Below are 21864 nucleotides of genomic sequence, written 5' to 3' on the forward strand. Positions count from 1 at the left end.
CCAGCTTCTCTTGCCCTCCTCACTCCCTCCTCCCCTCCTCCAAGACACCCCTCCCACACACTGGTTTTCTTTCCAAAATTAACTGACCCCCATCCACTTGAGCCCCCTTCCCCCCATTGGCTTCCTACGCCTGCAGAATGCAGTCTCCCCTCTCTGCCTGGCTGCTCAAGATTCCTCCCCAGATTCCTGCCCCCACCAGATTCCTCCCCTCCCCCACTTCATTTTCCCAGAGCTCCCTCCCCCCAGCTCCCTCCCCTGCCCCCCAGGAGGCAGAGCAGAGCAGTGACAGGTACCCAGGGCTCCCAGCTCCACGACCTCCATACCTTTTTCAGACTTAACGTTCTGTCCTAGCTCAGGCTCTTCTGTGAGCCTCCTTTTGCCTCTCTGCCATCCTTCCACCCCCCTCTCCCCTGTTCCCACAGCCCACGCATAGGCCCCTCCCCCGTGAAGGTGGGTTCTGTCAACTCCCTAAGTGGACTGACTTCCGCTCCTGTGCCTGCAGATGCCCCCGCCCCCCATCTTTCGTATTGCTTCCCCTTTGTCTTGCACTGGCTAGGACCCTGCCTGCATCTTCCAGTGTTTTGGGTCATGTCACAGAGCGGCTTAGAGAGCAGGAAACAGGAAAGGCTCTGCAGAACATGTGCTGGGGGACCCTTACCAACCAGCTGTCCCAGCCATCTAGCCTACTGGAGAAGGGGTTGGATCAAAGGCATGTGCCTGGTGACAGGTACCAGAGTCTCTATTCCAGGCTTGTTATGCTACACATTGTGTCCCTAACAGGGTCTTACTGGCATTTTCTCTTCTGTTTCATTGGACAGTGGTCTGATGAAATGAATGATTATTATTTTACAAAGAAAGAAACAGGCCCAGACAGCCTCATGAAAATGATAGGACCAGCCAGGTGCTGGTGGCTTATGCCTGTAATACTAGCTATTCAGGAGGCTGAGAGCTGAGGATCATGGGTTGAAGCTAGCCTGGGCAGGAAAGTCCATGAGACTCTTTTTGTTTTGTTTTGCTTTTTGTCAGTTGTGGGGCTTGAACTCTGGGCCTGAGCACTACCCCTCAGCTCTTCAGCTCAAGGCAAGTGCTCTACCGCTTGAGCCACAGTGCCACTTCTGGTTTTCTAGTGGTTTATTGGAGATAAGAGTCTTATGGAATTTCCTGCCCGGCTGGCTTTGAACCATGATCCTCAGATCTCAGCCTCTTGAGTAGCTAGGATTATAGGCATGAGCCACCAGCGCCCGGGGTCCATGAGACTCTTATCTCCAAAAAACCACTCAGAAAAAGCTGAAAGTGGCACTGTGGCTCAAGTGGTAGAGTGCTAGCTCTGAGTAAAAGAAGCTCAGGGACAGTATCCAGGCCCTGAGTTCAAGTCCCAGGACTGGCCAAAAAAAAAAAAAGGAAAAGAAAAGAAAAAAAGAAGAAAACTAAAAATAAATAAAGAGATAGTACCAGGAAAAGATACAAAAAGATTACAGAAGTGGCCGTTGTCTATTTCCAAGTGCTAAACAATGCTACAAACATTTCTATGCTGTAAGATGGAATATGGAGGCTGTGGGGACACAGAGCTTCGAGCTGAGGAGAAATAGGAGGTTCTGGGCAGAGAGAGGGGAGTAGTTCCCCTGTGCCTCCAGCTCCAGCTCCACGCAGTGGCTGGAGATACCTGCCCATTAGCCCGGCTGCTGCCCACGTGCATGCCTGGGCTTGGTCAAGGTATGGTGGGAAGAGGTGGAGGGCTCACCTGGCCCAGGGCTTTGCTGAGGATAGAGTTAGCCAAGGATACCTGGACTAAAGAGCCACAGGTAAGTGGTTTTCAGTGGCTCTCATACCCATGAGCATTTTTTTTTTTTTTTGGTGCTGCCCCACACTTTTGTGGTTTCTGGTTCACCATCCCAGCCAATCCCGCCTCCCTCTTCCCTAGAGATTTCCCATAGGATTGGCTCTCTTGGTGATACGAGGAGGGTCTTCTGTTTCATGATTTACCTTTCCTGTAGGCTCCTGGCATCTCTCTGTCTCTGTCTCTCCCCTGCCAACCACCCCTTGGGAAGAGGACTTCATATACCTGGGCAGAGGATTTTATCTTTTTTTTTTTTTTTGGTCATCAGGCTTGAACTCTGGGCCTGGGCACTGTCCCTGAGCTCTTCAGCTCAAGGCAAGCACTTTGCCACTTGAGCCAGTTTTCTGGTGGGTCATTGGAAATAAGAGTCTCAAGGACTTTTCTGCCCCAGCTGGCTTTGAACCACCATCCTCAGATCTTAGCCTCCTGAGTAGCTAGGATTACAGGCATGAGCCACCAATGGCTGGCTGGTTGTATCTTTTTTTTAATCCAATACACTTAGTGGAACACCTTTATGCCAGGTGTAGGGGATACCAGGTTTCTTAGAGCACCCAGAGAAAGACAGCTGTATAAACACAGACTTTGTTGTTAATATACCCAGCAGGGGTGGATGGGGGAGTAGTGTCTGGGGTGTGTGTGGGGAATTAGATTTCATGAGGAGCTCATTTTTTTTTTAAAGGAGGAGGTTAGGAAGATGAGTGGCATTGTAGGCAGATGCAAAACACAGATGTGTAAGAGAGAGGGGTGGCTGGAGGAGACTCCTTGGGGTGAGGACAGCAGGCTCTGAGAGGGATGGGTGTGGAGTAGATGGACAGGAAGGCTGGGTGGTTGGGAAGGGTTCTAAGCTGGAGGGCTTCCTACAAGCTGCCGAGGATTTGATGCTTTCTGTGTTTAATGGTGCTCTAAAACCAGGGATGAGTAAGATGGGTTGGTTTACTTGCTACAAGTGGGATTCTGATGAGAAGGCGTGACTGCTTTTCAACCCCGGCTGGCTGCATCATTAACAGGATTCACATCAAGTCATTGTCCTTAGAATTTCTGATTTATTTGGCTTAAGGTGAGGCCCAGACATTTGTCTTTTTAAAAAGACCTTCCCAGGTGGTTTGAATATGCAGCTCTAGGGCCATTTGGCAACATCTGGGTATATTTTGGGCTACAGCCACTGGGAATTTTACTGGCACTGAGTGGGTAGAGACAGATGGCGATATTTTATAGTACACAGGATGGTCCCCTAAACAGGTCCCCCAGGCTAGAGAGCATATTAAAGGCTGTGAACCAATGCCCGTGAAGGCAGAGCCTGTCCTCAGCCCTTTGTTAGCTCACTGTGGAGCCGCTGATCCACCGAGGATGAGCCAGTGGGTAGATGAGATACAGACAAAACCAGAATCAAGGGGCTGGGAATGTGGCTTAGTGGTAGAGTGCTTGCCTAGCATGCATGAAGCCCTGGGTTCCATTCCTCAGTACCACATACACAGAAAAACCTGGAAGTGGCACTGTGGCTCAAGAGGTAGAGTGTTAGCTTTGAGCAAAAGAAGCTCATGGACAGTGCCCAGGCCCTGAGTTCAAGTCCCAAGACTGGCAACAAAACAAAACACCAGTATCAATAGAAGTTGGCTATTGCAGGTCTTGCCTGGGGCCAGCAGGAGTTCCTGCTGGGGTGTAGCGGGGTGGGGGAGCAGGCTCAGGAGAAAGAACACCTCATACTTAGGCCCAGTGCAGGTGAGTGTCTCCAGATGCTGGGAGGAGCTTGCGATTCTTAGATTGGAGTTTGCCCAGCCAAGATCCCACTTTCCTCTATCAGCAAAACAATGCTGTGCGGTTCTGGGCCACTCACCCCCATCTCCAAGTAGAAAACTCCTAATGATCATTGTCTCCCCTGGGAGCTTCTTCCAGCAACCCCAAGGTCTTCCACTGTGAGTGGCAGCTCCTAATTTGAGGAGCAACGTGGGTGCGGTGGGTGGGCTGTCAGAGCTGTCAAAGCCATTAAAGCCGTGGTTTCTGATCCCTTCATGATGTGGGGGTCCCGGGATGGGACCTGCAGTCACATCTCAGTGCATGGATGACTGAGAGAGGAAATGTGGGGCTGATATCCCTCCCCCCTTCCCAGCTTCTCCCAACGCAGCATCACCCTCCTCTCTTCCCCGCTACCCCCAACACAGGGTCAGATGGGGGCCCAGCGGTGGCCTGCTTTTGTGGCATTTATGTGGGAGGGAATGGGAAGCTGATCTGTCTGGGGACAGGAGGACAGCTCTTCCAATGTGGGCCTAGACCTGCCTGGTTTTCCTTCATCTCCTCAGGGACAGACACCCAGAGGACCCAAAACATTGGGAGGAGATGGTTTCCAACAATTTGGAGCAGAAAAGCAAGGAGAATGTGGAGAATCATGCAGTCACTTTTCTGAGAATGGGAGAGGTTTTTGTTTTTTTTCTGATTAAAGATGGAGCAGAAAAGCCTGTGTTCATCTGCACAGGCCACCATAACAAAATACCACAGACTCAGTGGTTTAAACAGCAGAAATGTATTTTCTCACAGTTCTGGAGGCTGGAGTTCTTCCATCAATGTGTAGAGAGTGGGTTTTTTTCTGAGAACTCGGGTCTTGGTTTGGGTATGGTCTTCCTAATTTTCTGGTTCAGATCCTTTCACATACTAGACAAGCTTTACCACGGAGCTATATTACATCCCCAGACCTTGTTTTGCTTTGCTTTGTTTTCTGTGCCTGGGGCTTGAACTCAACCTCGGCTGTCCCTTAGCTTTTTTGCTCAAGGCTAGCACTCTACCACTTAAATCACATCTCTTTTTCCAACTTTTTTCTGGTGGTTAATTAGAGATAAATGTCTCATAGACCTTCCAGCCTGGGCTGGCCTTGAACCTATATCTCCAGATCTCAGCCTCTTTAGTAGCAAGGATTAGAGATGTGAGCTACTGGCATCTGGTGCTCAGACTTTTTTCTTTTTTAAGACAGGGTCTCTGTTTCTGTACCTCAAGCTGGCCTCAAACTTGTGATCCTCCTTGCCTTTGTCTCCCAAGGGCTGGGGTTACAGGTATGTGCTATCATACCTAGCTCTTACTTAACTTTTTAAAGAAAGACTCTCATGTCCAAAACCAACCAGGTTCTGAAGTGTTAGGGGTTAGGTATGACTTCAACATATGAATTTAGAGACTGAGATACAATTCAGCTCACAATAGAATCTCCAAGACTCCACGGCATGTGCTGGGATCCTGTCATTTATGGGTGAGATGACCAGGGAGAGCCCTCAGAGGAGTTTCTCTGAGGAAGATTGTTCAAAACCCCAATGGCTGAACCCCTTTGAATGTTCCCCAGGCCCACGTGACAGTCTTCCCTCCCACCAGCTACTCCTTTTTGCAAAGGGTAACATACCTGCTAGAAAGAAATCTGACTCCCCTCATTGTGATTTTAAAATAACTCTCATTATTCCTCCTCTGAAGGTTATTTTCAAACTCTTAATAACTGGTTTTTTTTTTCTTTTTTCTTTTTGATGCAAAGACAAGGAATCAAACCTGCTGACTTTGTCAGGGGAACTCAGGTTAAACTTTCAAGGTGGGATTTTTTATTTCTCCTCCAGTAGATGGGCCTTTTGTTTCCAGGCAGTGCTGTGGTCTCTTCAAATTAAAAAACAAATTTCCCCATGAATACAGACTTTTCTCTGGCAGCTGATAGGGTAGGCTTGGTCTTCACCATCACCAAACTGTTTCCTGAAAAGCATTGTGAATTCCAAGACGCACAGTTAACTCTAGAAGGAGTTGTTTCTGCAGCACTCTGGGAGACCATGGCTCCTTGGTCCCTTGATTGGCCCAGCCAGCAGGTGGTTCCCAGAACCTTGAGTTGATCTCTTTGCTTCTCTCTCTGCCACTGACCCATGGTCTGAGTCATTGCCAGGTTCTGACCCCACAGATGGCCCATGACAAAGGCTTCCGGTGAACCTGAAGTGAAGCGATTCCATGAGCTGAGACCAAGTGTGTGCTCCGGCCCACACAGGGAGCCCCTGGTCCGCCTGGGACCCGCTGGCTGGCTGAGCCACCGGCCTGTGATCGATTCCGGCTTGTTTCTTGCGATGATAGTTTTGCTTCAAACGCCGATCTTACAATGAAGATTGACACAGGAATCCCCACTTCTCCAGGCTGAATTAGGACATTTTTCCACACTCCTTGTGAAGGGGGGAGCCTTCCAGTGTCAGGAGCAGGCTGGAGGAGTGGGAGGTGAAATCGAGTTTTCCAATTCAGGGCTTTCCCGAATGACCTTTTGTCTCTTAACACAGGTGGCTCAGTGTCTTGCTTTATTTTTTAAACTTCATTTTGTGCCAGCTCGAACTCAGGGCTGCAGCAGTGTCTGTGAGCTTTCCTATTCAAGGCTAGCACTCTACCACTTGAGCCACTTCCAGTTTTTTGGTAGTTAATTGGAGATAAGAGTCTTAAGGACTTTTCCTGCTTGGGCTGTCTTCAAGCCATGATCCTCAGAAGTCAGCCTTCTGAGTAGCTAGGATTATAGGCATGAGCCACCCGTGCCTGGCCCATTATTCTTTTCTACACCTCTTTGCATTTCTGTCACCAGCAACACAAGCATTCTAGTGTCCATCTCTCTCTTTTCCTGTGTGGACAGGCTCAGAGCCTTGGACCCATCTCTTGAAGAGGAGGTCAGTTGGTCCTCACTACATAGGAAAAGTCTGCTCACCCTGTCTGCACATTTTGGGGGAATCATTTCAGTTTTTTTCCTCTTCTGTTTTTTATTCCAGTCAGTATCAATGTTTTTTTTTTTTTTTTTTTGTGGTGCCAATACAGGGGCTTGAATTCTTCTCTTCCCTCTCACTCAGCTTTTTCATTCAAGACTGGGTACTCTACCACTTGAGCCATCTCTCTCCTGGTAGCTTTTTGTAGGGGATAAGTCTCATCAATGTCTCTGCTGGTTTCAAACCATGGGCCTCAGATCTCAGCTTCCTGAGTAGCTAAGACTGCAGGCTTGAAATACCAGTGCCCAGCGAACACTGGTATTTCATTAGAGTCTACACAATTACAAAACCACCTCAATTAACAGGGCACCTACTATCATAGTCTTCATTTTATAGAAGAGGAAAGAGATTATGTGAGTTGCCTGGGATCCTTCTACTAGGGGAGAAAAAAATCACCTCTCAGAGGAGAAGAGAGCTTGGGATTCTTTTTCTTCTGACCACAAGCACCTTCAAAGTCTAGAAGGCTCTGTTCATTGTGAGGAGCCTACAGTGTTGAGGGTGTTGCTTCATTAAATGACAGCGGGGTAATGAGGGCAAAACCAACGTAGACGAGATGGTGAGAAGTGGGAAGTGGGGAGCTACTTTCTTTTGGGTGAATGATTAGGATTGACCTACACTCTCTAGGAGTGTATTTCCAGATGTGGCAACTCCTGGACAGCAAGAGAGAGCTTGAGAGCAGTAAAATCAGGGCAGGGATTCTTCCTTCCCACCTGCTGCGTCCTGTCCTGAGCCTCTGGTTCCTGCAGCCCTTAACAGCTGAGGAACCACACTGGCCCTCCACTCGGCTTCCTGCTGCCCTGTCTTGCCTGTTCTGTAAGATTCACTTCAGGAATGACCCGTGTTCCTCTGCTGCGTGTGTCGTCTCTTGTATTCTGATTTCTTCTTCTTGTACTTTCCTCTGTTTTTTTTTTTTTTTATTAATGATCAAAAAGCCAAAAGTACTATCACACAGAGAGGGGGGGAGGAGAGGATGGAGGGGGCAGAGGAGAAGATATAGTCCTCAAAGACCATTTCCTTCAACAAGGTCTCACCCCCTAAGTTTCCATCACCTCCAAATAGCCTATCAGATTAGGAGACTAATCCAGGGATGATATCAGAGCTCTACCCTACCCAGTCACGTACCCGGACTCCTGTCTTAGACTGCTGCTGCATGACTAAGCCTCCCTTATAAGAGCCTCTGGGGGACATCTCAGATCCAAGCCCCAACACGATCTTCTCATTAGTGGGGACTTCCCTGGAGAACATGAAGTCTGGAGCCTGTGTGCATGAGGCTTGATTAATGGCATTCACAAAGACTGAATGTCAAGAAATACCAGGTCATCGCTTTCAAATAGAGTAAACATATTTTGCAGTTGATTTTATTTTCATTTAATTTTTTCAAGTGGAGAAACTGTGTGTGTGTGTGTGTGTGTGTGTGTGTGTGTGTGTGTGTTTATGGACAAGGTCTTCTTATATAGCTCAGGTTAGCCTTGAATGTGTGGCTCTCTGGCTTTTATTTTCTGAGGGCTGGAATTCCCGGAGTTCACCACCATATCCATCTAAAGATGAGTGGGAGCTGTCATCTTGCAGTTCAATCTTCCTTGACAGTGTATTGACTTTTCTCTGGCTCCCAACATTTTCTTGACTATTCATGACTCTCTAGTTTAGTTCTCTGATCCGCATCTCTTCGGAAGTTGGGGAGGCCATTTCCAGACACTTGCTATAGTGTGAGTCTCTCAGCAGTCCCTGGTAGCTAGCAAGCCGAAGCAGAAGTGTGTGCGTCCGAAGGTTTCTCTGCCCACTTCCCTTCCATCTTCGTCGTTTCCCTCCCCCTCCCTATCTCCCATCCTTCCCTTTCCTCTCCCTTCTCTTTCCCTTTCCTTCCCTTTTCCTTCTCTCTTCTCTTCCCTTTTCTCCTTCCCCTCTTCCTTTTCTCCTTTCTCTCCCCTTGCTTCCCCTCCCTTCCTCTTACATTTCCTTTTGTTCTTTCCTTATTTCTTTCCCTCCCCTTCCCTTCCCTGTGCTCTCTCTCTCTCTCTCTCTCTCTCTCTCTCTCTCTCTCTCTCTCGTCCATCATGGGCTTTGAACTCAGGGCCTGGGTGCTGTGCTCTATCACTTTAAGCCACAGCGCCACTTCTGGTTTTCTGGTGGTTCATTGGAGATCAGAGTCTCATGGACTTTTCCTGCCCAGGCTGGCTTTGAACAGAGATCCTCAAATCTCAGCCTCCTGAGTAGCTAGAATGACAGGTGTGAGCCGCCGGAGCCCAGCCTTCCTTCCCTTCTCTTTTTCTTCCTTACCCTCCCTTCCTTCCTTTCCCTTCCTTCTAACCTCTTCCTCTCTTCCCTGTCTCCCCCCTCCCTTTCTTCTCTTCCCTTCCCTCTCTTCTTTTTCCTTCCTCCTCCTTTTCCTCTGCTCATCTCCCTGGACTTTCCTTTTTGTTTTTTGGCATGGGGATGGCCCTAGGACCTCATGCGTGATAATCAAGTGCTTTATCACTAAACTATATCTCCAGTCCTTTTTCTTCCCCATTTCCTTTTTCCTATGTTGAGAACTGGCAATTGTAATCACGAGCCTCAGTATTGTTCTCTGCCGTTCACTGAGCTACCGGATCACTTGCTGGTGCTCCGCTAAGGCTTCCTCACCATTTCTTTATTATTCATGCACCAGCTGTTTATCAAGTGCCACCTATGTACCAGGCACTCATCCAAGCAGTAAGAACTACAGCAAGGGAGCAAGACAGACTACTGAAGAACTTAGCTCCTAGGAGGGAAGAGAGATGCACGACAAACAATTTCATAAGGTGCTTGCAGACTTAGTGTGTCAGATGCTGAATGCAGTGGGAAATGCAAGCAGAGTGTGGGCAAGGTAGACCTCCTGGGAATATCAGAAGAGGGAGGTGAGCCAATAGGCCTCTTAGAAACAGGCAGGCAGAATATCCAGAGCAAAGGCCCTGTGGCCAGCAGAGGGTGTTGCTTGACACGGTCAGGAACAGCAAGGTGGCTGGTGTGTGGCTGGGTAGAGAATCCCGGTAAGGAGGAGCAGGAGAAGAGTCATAAAGAAAAGAGGCTCCCACCACGGAGGCTGGTGACTTGCCCTTGGCCTCCAAGCACAATACCTCTGGCGGTGCAAGGGCTGGGCAGACAAGATAAAGGAATTACGGTGAAGGCATTGGACAAGCTCATCTGGTGGGCTGGACTGTCACTGTGACTTTGAATGGATTGGGTGAACCGGCTTTTCCCTTCTGTGGTGAACCTTTTCTGATTGTCTTGAGTACTCTTCCAACGTGCGCACAGCTACAGTCACTGGAACAAACTCCACACTTCAGGTATGCCATGCGGAGCCCAGCCACAGGGAGCTAGCTTCTACCTGCCATGCCGTCCCAACCCTCCCAGTCTGGAGGTACCTGCTGGAGCTCAGGCAGCCCAAGAGGCATTTGGGTCAACGAAGCACATGTGTGTCTCTGATCATAAGGGAGCCATTCAGTGCCCATCTGGCTCCTGCAGGGTTAGAGACCCAGGGGTCCCCTTGTGTCTTTGGATCCCGCTCTGCAATAGTTGCAGTCAGCTGAACTTTCCCCTTTTCCTGTCTTGCAGATTGAAGCATTGGTGAAAGACATGCAGAACCCAGACACAGGGGTCAGAATGCACAACCAGAGGGTCCTGGTCACCAGTGTCCCTCACGCCATGACAGGTGAAGTAGCTCCGTGACTCTTACCGGGGAGTTGGCAAATTCAATCACATAGGTCAATTCCTCTCTGGTCTTTGTTTATGAATAAAGTTTTATTGGAACACGTTCATGTCCGTTCACTCATGGCCATTCACTCTTGTTTTGTTTTGTTTTTGGTTTTGTTTTGTCGGGGCTTGACCTCTGGGCCTGGGCGCTGTCCCTCAGCTCTTCAGCTTAAGGAGAGCGCTCTACCACTTGAGCCACAGCCCCACTTCCAGTTTTGGGAGTGGTTTATTGGAGATAAGAGTCTCATGGACTTTCCTGCCTGGGGTTGGCTTTGAACTGTGATCCTCAGATCTCAACCTCCTGAGTAGCTAGGATTACAGGCGTGAGTCACCAGTGCCCGGCTCACTCTTGTTTTTACATGCCAAGGGTAGGGTTAAAATACAGAACGGAATCAGGACCCACAATGCTGAAATAGTTACTGTCCAGCCCTTTTACAGAATAAGTTTGCTGAGTTCTGGGCTTTGATTTTCTTGTAAGCTACAGGTCCCTTAAACATGGTTTCCAGAAAACCTGACTATCTTTTTGGTTTATTTTGTTTTCATGACGACAGGCAGCGGGAAGTAAATGCACATTTATTAGGAAAAACACACACATTTGCCTTGCTCCACTCTTTCCTACCTTCTAGATCACAGTCACACCCTTTGAGCATCCCCAGCTTTGAGCTTCCAGCTCTTCTTTGTGTTGAGGGTTAAGGGCCTGTAGGGCCTCATTAGGGGATGTTGGCTGGGGCAAAGCAGCCAGTACCACAGAACAGGAGGCGGCATTTGGTTCCTCTGTTATCCATTCTTCAAGATCTTGGGATTGTAGTAAAGAGTAGGTGTTACATCATGCAGGCTGCTTTTCTAAGTCACAGACAAAAGGACCTTGTGAGTCCTCACCTCCCCCCCCCCCCGCCCCCTCCTGTGTCCTGACTCCCTGTTTTTCACCCAAGGTGCCCTAGTCATGTGGAGCTACACTCTCCCAGCCTTGGAAGAAGAGGGGAACCCCACTAGCAATGCATCACTTAGAGCTCTGTGACAGAAGCATTAGGACTCGGACTTGTTGACTGGAAAGCTACAGAGTAGCACAGGGAAGAAAGGGAGGAACATGGGAACGTAGGGATCAGAATAGATCTGGGTACCCAAAGAGCAGGGAACCAATGGGAAGGCTCTGTAGGGAGCCCATACTCCCCACTCCCCTGTTATTGAAGAAGCAGCTATGGCAGTGGCAGTCTTGAGATCATCCCTGACCTAGCCCCTCCTTGCTTCTGGTTGCCATGAATAATTTCTGGCTTCATTTCCCTAATGCCGGACTGCAGAGTCATTGCAGGGGAGGTATCCTGTGTCGATCCTCTGGATCACCACACTGCCTGGTAGAGGCAAGGACACACGGGATGGCTAAGAGAAGTCTATTGATGGTGTGAAGCAGTCCCGGTGGGGTACTGTGTGAGGATCAGCCATGTGGCAGGTGTTCGGTGAGAGGCTCCAGCCAGCAGGCTTTTATACTGTGCATTGCACTCACAGAAAAGTCATAGTAGATAGCAGCAGCTAGAGACTCTCTCCCTCCCTCCCTCCCTCCCCCTCTTTATCTCTCCCCCCTTGTAAATAGAGACACAAAGGAGTTCAGAGATTTGTCCCCATGTTACTAAGTAAGTGAGCTAGAGTTTGCAGCTCTTTGAGTCTAGAATTTACCTCATCTACTGTTGGAGTGTAGATACACATTTAGTATTCTGCATCTGGGTGGCATCTATCCTGCCACATTTCCCCTCAGTCTTGCTGCATGGGCGTCTTCCATCTCCTGTAGAAACAGGCTACATAGCAAAGCCCCCTGGTCAGTGCCAGTGATGGCAAATGTTCATCCAGCCTCTCGGGTGGCAGAGGACCTAGGGTTTCTAGAGAAAGATGGCTGAAGCGGGAACCTGAGCAGCATGCCCTGCTGTCAGCACAGACCGCAAGGTACCAATGCCAGTGGCATCCAGATCTCACTCGGTCTATTTCAGGAAGCAATCAAGTGGATGAGAACAGCCCTGGCTCCTCTGGGTGGAGAGTGCTCATCCGTCTCTCCCATTTGCTGGCTCTCAGGCTCAGTGCTGCTGTGTAGCTCTTAAAAGGGAGACTGCAATGTCCACATGCTCTGGTCTGGGATTTTTTTTTTTGAAAAATACAACTTTATTGTTATTATTAAGGTGTGGTGGGGGGCGGGGTTAATCATTTCATAAGTCAGGTGATGAGTACATTTCTCTTTTGGACAATGTCTTCCCTTCCTGTGCTTTCCCCAACTTTCCCCTCTCCTGTCCCTGTCCATAAGTTGCATAGTTTATTGTCTACATATTATATACTGGATTCCACGTCTCTGTTTGTTGCCCTTCTTCCCTCCCTGTCTGTGCCCCACTCCTTTTGCCCCCTAAAAAAACAAAAGATAAAAAACAAATCAAAGTGCTCGCTTTGGCAGCACATATATTAAAATTAGAATGATATAGAGAAGATTAACAAAGCCCTCTCGCAAAGATGACATGACACGCAAATTCGTGAAGCGTTCCATAAAAACAAAAACAAAAACAAATCAAAACCAAAAGCAAAATCAAATACTTCCATCACCACCACCACCACCAATAACAAAACACCATGTTTCCATTTCTTGGAATTTGTATGGATAAATAGTATCGTAATTGTTTAGAGGAGTTATGCCTTTGGGTTCCTCCCTTAAGGGCATCTTCCTTTCGTCGGTTTCTGTCCTGTATAAGTGATTATATCCAGTTATATTTGAGATCTATCTTCCACATCTGACAGCCTGGGATTTTACAAGTAGGATGCTAGAATAAGAATTTTGTCAGCCAAGGATGGATCCAAGGAAAGGAAATCCATTGCAAACATGCGGGTGCCAATAGAAGCCATAGCAGAGCATTGGTGCTCTAGGTGTGGCCACGAGGGGAAGAGACGAAGGTTGTCCACACCCAGCCAGAGTTGTAGGCACATAATTAAGCCAGGGGAGTGTGGGTGCTCCCTAAGAGATCCAGAAGGATAGCTCTGAAGAGCAAAGTGTCATTTACAACCTTCCATCTCCAAGGACACACGCAGTAGTGTCTCATGTCCGGACTTTATTTGCATGCTTTGTGAGCCAATTTCCTGCCCCTTAGAGTGGCTGATCAAAGTTAAGTATGACAAGAGTTGAAGATGTGTTGTGTGTGGGAGGTGAGGATTGAGCTGCAGATGCTAGAGTCCGATCGTGGACTGCCCTGACTTGCAGGCTACAAAGATTGAACTGGATGAAGTGGGGTCTCTGAGGGGTTTGAGCAGTTGAGGGACAAGTTCATTGATGAGCAGAGAGGAGACCAGGCAGGCAACCACACGGAGGAGGTGAAGCCATCTGAAGGTGAGTTCGGAGGCTGTGATGATGAATGACTTCATCTCTATTTTGCAGGAGGTGATGTTCTACAGTGGATTGTCCAGCGTCTTTGGATCTCCAATCTGGGTGAGGATTTGTCCTGCACTTGGTTATTGCTGACTACTGTATCTACACTACTACAGGGAAAACTAGACCAAGGCTTTGCTGGTGTGGTTAAGAAATTTACATTGAGCTGGGCGCTGGTAGCTCACACTTGTCATCCTGTTGAAGAGGGTGAAATCTGAGGGTTACCATTCAAAGCCAGCTGTGGCAGGAGAGTCCATGAGACTCTTATTTCCAATGAACCACCAGGGAACCAGAAGTGGAGCTGTGGCTGACGTGGTACAGCGCTAGCCTTGAGCACAAAAGCTCAGGGACAGCGCCCAGGCCCTGAATTCAGGCTCCATGACTGACAAAAAAAAAAAAAAATCCCCCTCCCAGACCTGGAAATTTACATTCAGAGGATCTTCATGAATAAAACAAACAAAAAACAGCCTGACACTTCAGAGATGAAATAGTTATTTCATGTAGCATAGCGAGGGCATATAGGCTATAGAAGATGGAGACCATGCAGTCCCGAAAGACTTCTCAAAAGAGGTTCTGAGAAAAGTGGTGTTCATGATGGATGAAGAGAAGCCAGGAGGGTCTTCCAGCAAGGGGAGACTGACCAGAGCAATGCTGCATAAATGGAACAAACAGAGACTAGAGGGGTGATGACAGGAAATTGGGAGTGATGATGTCTGCTCCGCTACTTGCGGTGGCGGGTGGGGGGCACATTGGAGTACACCTGATCTGTTTGCAGACTCAAGTTTTATCTAGAGATGGGTGTGAGGGAGCCATGTGCAGCTTTGGAGCCTGGAGGGTATCCAGTAACTGTATTTAAGCTGTGATGTTTGCCAGCAATCTGTAGAATCAGAATCTGTAGATCAGAGTAAGAGAATCTGGGGAGCAAATTTCATAGTGGAAAACAAAGGCTTTGGGTTCAGTAAGACATGACAGCTCAGGGTATGGCCCTTGAAGGGGGAAGGTTTCCCAGGCCTTGGGTGATGGGCTAGGATTTAGGCTGGAGTCCTGGGCAGACTCTGGTTTTGAAGGATTAGGGGGATGGATTTCCCAGTGGAAGATGGAAAAAAAAAATCTATCTGTTCCATTGCTACTTCTTGGCAAGAAGGTTTTCTTTTTTCTTTTTATTCTTTTTATTTTTTTTTTTGTCGGTCGTGGGGCTTGAACTCTGGGCCTGGGCGCTGTCCCTCAGCTCTTCAGCTCAAGGCGAGCGCTCTACCACTTGAGCTATAGCGCCACTTCCGGTTTTCTGGTGGTTTATTGGAGATAGGAGTCTCACGGTCTTTCCTGCCCGGGCTGGCTTTGAACCGCGATCCTCAGATCTAAGCCTCCTGAGTAGCTAGGATTACAAGCGTGAGCCACCAGCGCCCGGCCTGAGCTTCTTTTGTTCAAGGCAAGCACTCTACCACTTGAGCCACAGAGCCACTTCTGGCTTTATTGAGTAGTTTTATTGGAGATAAGAGTCTCAAGGAATTTCCTGCTGGGGGTGGCTTCAAATCACAATCCTCAGATCACAGCCTCCTGAGTAGCTAGGATTATAGGCATGAGCCACTGGTGCCTGGTTCAAGCAGGTTTTCTTTTATCTGAGATAAATGCAGAAAGATGACTCTGGTTGGACATAAAGAGGGATGTGGAAATTAATGTGGGAAGGAATGGAAGGCTCTGGATGCAGGCCACACTGCATACGGATGGTTGACAATCAATGTGATCTCCTTCCCCTTTTCTCTCGAGTGAAGACGTGACTGATGGTCAAGCAGAGACATTTTCTGTGACCTTTTCTAGACCCAAAGCCTAAAGATGCTTCTCCAGGGCTTTCTCAACCATCAGCCACAAGTTACCTGCAGCAGGGCACCGGTGGCATCTAGTAATATCCAGTTCACTGACTTATTGAGTCGTCCCTGGGGACAGGACCTTTTAGCCCCCTTCCCCTGCCCATGCTTGCCCATAGTCAGGTTCAAGAACCTTGGCGTCCCTCAGGTACTGTGCTGGTAGGGTGGGACACTCTCCTGGAGTTTGGGGTGCTATGTGGGTGCTGGGCAATGCCCTTCTACCTTGCTCTTACTGTCCATGTCTGAACTACTTCTCCCCAGAGGCCCAGAACTTGGGCAACTTTATTGTCAAGTACGGGTACATCTATCCTCTGCAGGATCCCAAGAATCTCGTTCTCAAGCCCGACAGCAGCCTCTATCGATTTCAGGTGAGTTTGGGCCTTGACTTCAGGTGTTCACGGAGGGTTGATTTTATTTGGAAAGGTAATGGCTTGGCCTCCTATCCTCACAGATCAGGAATTTAAAAGTAGCTGGGCACCGGTAGCTCACGCCTGTCATCCTAGCTACTCAGGAGGCTGAGATCTGAGGATCACGGTTCAAAGCCAGCCCAGGCAGGAACATCCATGACTTTCTTATCTCCAATGAACCACCAGAAAACCAGAAGTGATGCTGTGGCTTAAAGTGGTAGAGCGCTAGTCTTGAGCAGAAGTGCTCAGGAACAGCACTCAGGCTGTGTGTTCAAACCCCACAACTGACAAAAATTAAAAAAAAAATAGTGGAGTGAGCTAAGGTGTTTTTTAATCTCTTCCAACCCAGGACTAGAGGATAAGCAGTTTGTTCATGAGATTCCAGCCCAGTGGGTGAACATTGTTTTCCTATTTTCTTTCATAGACACCATATTTTTGGCCCACCCAGCAGTGGCCAGCTGAAGATACAGATTACGGTAACTACTTTACCCTGCTCATCTGCCTTTGCTCATGCTTGCACATTGCTCATTTCCTTGCTGCGTTGTGGTGACATTTGTCTTGCTGTCTCCCTGACCTTTACGCCAGCTCACATCTGTATTGGGAAGGTCTCTGGGGATAGAGGAAAGCCACTGGGCTGAGTGTCTCCTTTAGTATTCTCAGCTCAGCAGCTTCCTGCAGAGAGAGGCTGCCAAGGGGAGGGGGGGGGGTGTTGAGAATTGAAATATGATGATGATGGAAAGCGTCATTGATTTATTTTCTAGCCATCTATCTCGCCAAGCGAAATATCAAGAAGAAAGGGATTTTAGAAGAATACGAAAAGGTAAAAAGCTGTTTTCAAATAGAATTTATTATACTAGAGTGGGAAATTGTCATGAGCTGGGTTTTCCCTCTTCCTCATATTTATGCATTCATCCGTACCCTATCCACCCATCCATCCACTCACCCATCTGCCCATCCATCTCCTGATGTACTTAGAAATAGTTCGCTGAAGCAAGTTCTTCTCTGTGTCAGTTTTCATTTCTCATGCTGTAGTTGAGGTTTTTGCTCCAGTGGCACTCAGGCACACAGGGACTAGTGTCTCCTTCCTTTTTTGGTCTCCAAATAACATGGTTTAATTGATATCTGTCATAATAATAGATCAGCCTTCATGAATACCGTTGAACTTGAGTTTATGAAGCAAAAGCAAAAGTGTAGACTTTTGTCCATACTACACCACATTATTTAATTTAGTCTGGATGAATCATATTTCCCTAAGTGCAAACTTAACCTTCCAAAGCCTCACATTTCTGGCAGAAGGCAACAGTCTTGCTGTATTTTAATTATTTAAAAACATGTTTTTCTACCACTTTGCACTGTTCAAAAAGAAATGTACTCATTACTTATGTTGCTGTAACCCCTCTGTACATCACCTTTACAATAAAATTTAAATTAAAAAAATAAAAAGTTTTTAGTCAGGGGCTGGTGGCTCACACCTGTAATCCTAGCTACTCAGGAGGATGAGATCTGAGAATTGTGGTTTGAAGCCAGCCCAGGCAGGAAAGTCTGTGAGATTCTTATCTCCAATAAACTGCTCAAAAAGCCAGAAGTGGTGCTGTGGCTCAAGTGGTAGAGTGTTCACCTTGAGCAAAGAAGAAGCTCAGGACAGTGTCCAGGCCCTGTGTTCAAGCCCTAGGACTGGCAAAAAACAAACCAACAAAAATAACCTTCCCCCCATTAACATTGGGTTTTATCTTCATGGATTTTAAATTAGTGTATGTTAATTGTACAAATGGTGTTTCTTTGTTATACTTTCATACATGCTTTGTGGACTTTTGATAGTCTGTGGTTGAATATTGAGTTTCCATATATTCCCCCTTCTTTGGTTTGGGATAGATTGATAGCATTTTATTTAAAATTGAAAAATTCCTTTTTCTTCTGAGGCAGGGTCTCACTGTGTAGCTGAGGCTGGCCTCCAACTTGAGGTCCTCTTGCTTCAGCCTCCTGGCTATACAGCTGTGCGCTACCATGCCTGTCAGATTTGGGATTACTTAGTTTAAACCAAACAAATCCACATGCAGAAAGATAAGGCTGAAGGCAGTCCATATGGTTCCTCAAATGAACAAAGGTTGTCTTGAAGCTAGGCGAGCTGGTTGGCTTACAACTGTGGGCTCCAGTTGATTGGCTTAGAGCTTTTTACTCTGCTGCCTGTGGCCAGGACTCAGTGTTCTTATTGTATTTTCCTTCTCTAGGAAAATTACAATTTCTTGAACAAAAAAATCAACTACAAGTGGGACTTTGTCATTATGCAGGCCAAAGAGCAGTACAGGTGAGTAAAAGGAGCCATTCCTGTTCTCTGGTTGTATCCTTCCTTCCTTCCTTCCTTCCTTCCTTCCTTCCTTCCTTCCTTCCTTCCTTCCTTCCTTCCTTCCTTCCTTCCTTCCTTCCTCCCTCTCTCCCTCTCTCCCTCCCTCCCTCCCTCCTCCCCCCTATTCTCTTTCTTTTTGTGGGGAATTGAATCTAGTGCCTCAAGCATGTTAAGCAATTGTTCTACCCCCCCCCAACCCCCCCCTGCCTCCCTGCAAGTTATATCCCTGGCCATGTTTGTTATGTTTTGTCTTTGATATAGGATCTTTCTAACTTTTCCTGGCTGGCTTCATACTTACGATTCTCCTACCTCTGACTTCAGATTAGATATGATTTCAGGTGTGCTTTGCCACACATAGCTTTTTGTTTCCTTTTATGAAAGTCAATCTTTGCTGAGCTTTGATGTGTCAAACACTGGGTCAGCTCTGGAGAGTAAAAGGACACACTGTGGTGGGCCAGGAAGACAAGCAAGCAGGCCCTGATGCTATCATGGTGTGAGAGCCACACAGTGGGCGTGTGCAGAGGTAGCTGTGGAAATGACACTCAACTGGTCGCTGAGTAAGATATAACCAGGTGAAGGATGGCGATGGTGGATACAGGGGGAGCACTGGAGCCTGAAGGCAGGAGGTTGCTCTGATGGGCATTTCCTGTGACTGGGGCAGCGTGCCAAGTGTGGACTGGGTAGAAGCTAGCACGATACTTGCTGGAGGTGTTAGTTGCAGATCACCAGAGGGCTATGGGGAGATGTTAGGTAGGAAAGGCCATAATTAGATTTGTCCTTTGGAGCACCCACTTCTGGCTTGCATTTGCCTGTTGTCTCTATGAGAATTGGAGCTAAATATCTCCTGGAGAGCTTGTCCTTGAGCATGAGGGCCAGAGATAAGTGTTGGGTGGGGACAGTGATGGATCATTCAGGACAAGGTTCAGCCATGAGTACAAACAGCCCCCAGCTATTAGGGGCTAGACTCTACAGGTTCATTTCTTGTTTGTGTTCTCATCCACTGTGGGTCATCTGAGCTCCTTCAGTCCAGGATGCATTTGGAAAGGTCCACACCATCTGGGCTTTTCCTACCTCTGTATCAGGGACACTCTGCAGATTAGAGAAACACCTGTCACCAGCACTCACATGGTTATGCTTGACTTCCAAGAGGACTGAATGGGGTTGTAAAACCTTACCGATGGTCTTAGAAGTGGAGGAGCCGCTGGAAGATCTGGTGGCCACCAGCAGTGGTTACTTAAGTAGATAATTCAAGTTGGGGTCATCAACCTGCCTTGCTCATCCTGACAGGTCCAGATCCTAGAATTGTAAGCTTGCTGGTACCCAGTTAGGCTACAGGGCAGACACCTGAGCATGACTCCTGTCCACGTCCTCCTAGGTGGAGCCGACTTCACTGTGTGCCAGACCACAGACATACCCTCCCCACCCCTCTCTACTCTCATTTTGCCCCAATATCTGATGCTTTGGAAATGCTAGGATAGAACCCAGGACCTTTCTCATACTGGGCAAGTGTTCTACCAGTGAACTGTATCTTTAGCTCTGCTTCTAATTTTTGAAACATTTAGGATCATGTCACTCTGATTCAAGAGAGGATGTTCACTTCAAATGTCACTTGCTCCTTTCTCATGGGCTGCTGTTGCACTTAGAGGGCCCTATATTTAGTATCTCAGAACAGCAACAATAATTATTGTATTATCTGCCACGACTTTCAAAGGTCAGGGATGTGGGAATGGCCTGGGCTGAGTGGTTCTAACTTCAAGCCTCCCTAGTAGTTATGGTCAGATGGTGATAGGCTGGGGCCCTGCTGCAGGCGAGGGCCTGCTGGCATTCCCTGTTTTCTTCTGGAAGCTTCTGGGCCCTGAGTGTTGTGTGACTTGAGCTTCCTTGCAGTATGGCGGCACTGAGGAGGCCAGGTTGCTTAGAGGAGGTGGAGGTTCATCAACCAGCACAGGAGGAATGTGGGGGCCTCCCTCTCTTTTCTGGTCCAGCCTCAGAAGTTTCGCAGTGTGTGACATACAAAACTATCACAGAAAACCCACTTGGCTTCAAGGGGGAGAGGGCATCTCTGTCAATGGAAAGAGAATCAAAGCATTGTAGGCATATTTAGAAATCACTGCAGATACCATCCCCATGTCTACATCGTAGTCCTTGAGTGTTTCCTTACAGCACACGGTGCCTTTCCAATTCTGTTTCTTTAAATGGCCAGTCTGTGTCATGTTTCGTCCAAATCTCCTCAAAGGCTGGGACTCTGTGTTTAGCTCACTAATATATTCCTAGTAATTGGAACACAGTGGAAGATCAATAAATACATGAATAAGAAAGATTAAACAAATGCTGTTGTTAAAAAAAAAAAATCGTTGTACGACCTAACAGAGAGTTCCTGGTTTCCTGGCTGTCTTAGATTCCAGACATCACGACTCCCATCCATGAACATCTATCGCAGAGGAACAGCTGAGCTGAGCCAGAAAGGACCACTGGGGTCATTAGAGACTGGCTCGCATCATGGAATTCCCATCGTGCCCCAGGCCGTGTGTGGTCCGGCCTCTCCAAGACGGGAGCTAGTTAACCTGGTGGAAAATCCAGTTAGGTTGTCAGGGGGAAGCGGGAGTGACAGTGTTTCTATTTAATTTCCAGAGGAGGCTGGCAAAACACCCTGCTGGAATGGCGCTGTTCACCCAGCCGGCTCTCTGGAGGTTATTATGTTATTCACAGTACATTAACAGGGAGATAAATCTGCTGACTGTCGTGAGGGCATGTGCGTCATCTTACACTCCCTGGGAAAACAAGCGTTGATGAATGTGAGCACAGCTCACCCAGGAAATAGGACTGAATGCGGATTTCGGGGCCATAATTAACCAATGTTTCCCCAGTCCTGGGGGAGGGAGGCCCAGCATCTACTTCCTATGGACAATGGGGAAGGGGGGGGGGGGCGTGGACAGATGAGAAAGGAATAAGCAACCAAGGGGGCCAATGGCTCATGCCTGTAGTCCTACAGGGGCTGAGATAGGAGGATCTTGGTTCAAAGCCAGAGTGGGCAGAAAAACCCGTGAATTAACCAATAAAAAGCCAGAAGTGGATCTGTAACTCAAATGGTAGAGCATCAGCCTTACCAGCCTTGAGGGAAAAAGCTAAGGGAGAATGCCCAGGCCCTGAGTTCAAACTCCAGTACTGGCAAACACAGACACACAGATAGACACACACACACACACACACACACACACACACACATGAAGAAGAGGAGGAGGAGGAGGAGGAAGAGGAAGAGGAGGAAGAGGAAGAGGAAGAGGAAGAAAATGACCTGGAAGAAGAGGAAGAAAATGACCTTTAGCAGTCATCAGTTGAGTTCAGAAAAAAAGCCCTGACTTGGCCTGTGCTCTTTGGAGTGACAGAGAAGGATGGACAGGCAGAGAAAAAAGAGGATACTAGGAGACCGATGTCTATCCCTGTTCCCTCCTCCCCACCCCACGCCCCATGTCCTGTTTGGCATTGATGCAGCCTGCTACACTAGATGTTGATCATGTCATTTACCAAAGCAAGACACAGTAAGAAGCTAGTGGAGGTTCAGTG

The 21864-nt window shown here is 47.9% G+C and overlaps 1 protein-coding gene and 1 non-coding gene across 2 annotated transcripts in view; both read left to right on the forward strand.

The window, feature by feature from the left end:
• Nucleotides 1-21864, forward strand: part of Rgs9 (regulator of G protein signaling 9) — a 63627-nt gene that overhangs the window by 1687 nt on the left and 40076 nt on the right. Inside the window, exons 2-7 of the mRNA XM_042665487.1 lie at nucleotides 10156-10252; nucleotides 13694-13744; nucleotides 15811-15917; nucleotides 16381-16432; nucleotides 16718-16776; nucleotides 18185-18261. Coding sequence (XP_042521421.1) covers nucleotides 10156-10252; nucleotides 13694-13744; nucleotides 15811-15917; nucleotides 16381-16432; nucleotides 16718-16776; nucleotides 18185-18261 — 443 coding nt within the window. The remainder of the gene's footprint in view (nucleotides 1-10155; nucleotides 10253-13693; nucleotides 13745-15810; nucleotides 15918-16380; nucleotides 16433-16717; nucleotides 16777-18184; nucleotides 18262-21864) is intronic.
• On the forward strand, nucleotides 12709-12820 carry LOC122094982. Its single transcript, XR_006144987.1, has one exon. It is a non-coding gene; the product is annotated as a U6 spliceosomal RNA (small nuclear RNA).

This window comes from Dipodomys spectabilis, unplaced genomic scaffold (assembly GCF_019054845.1).
Source record: "Dipodomys spectabilis isolate Male_0828 unplaced genomic scaffold, ASM1905484v1 ptg000329l, whole genome shotgun sequence".
NCBI classification, from domain to species: Eukaryota; Metazoa; Chordata; class Mammalia; order Rodentia; family Heteromyidae; genus Dipodomys; species Dipodomys spectabilis.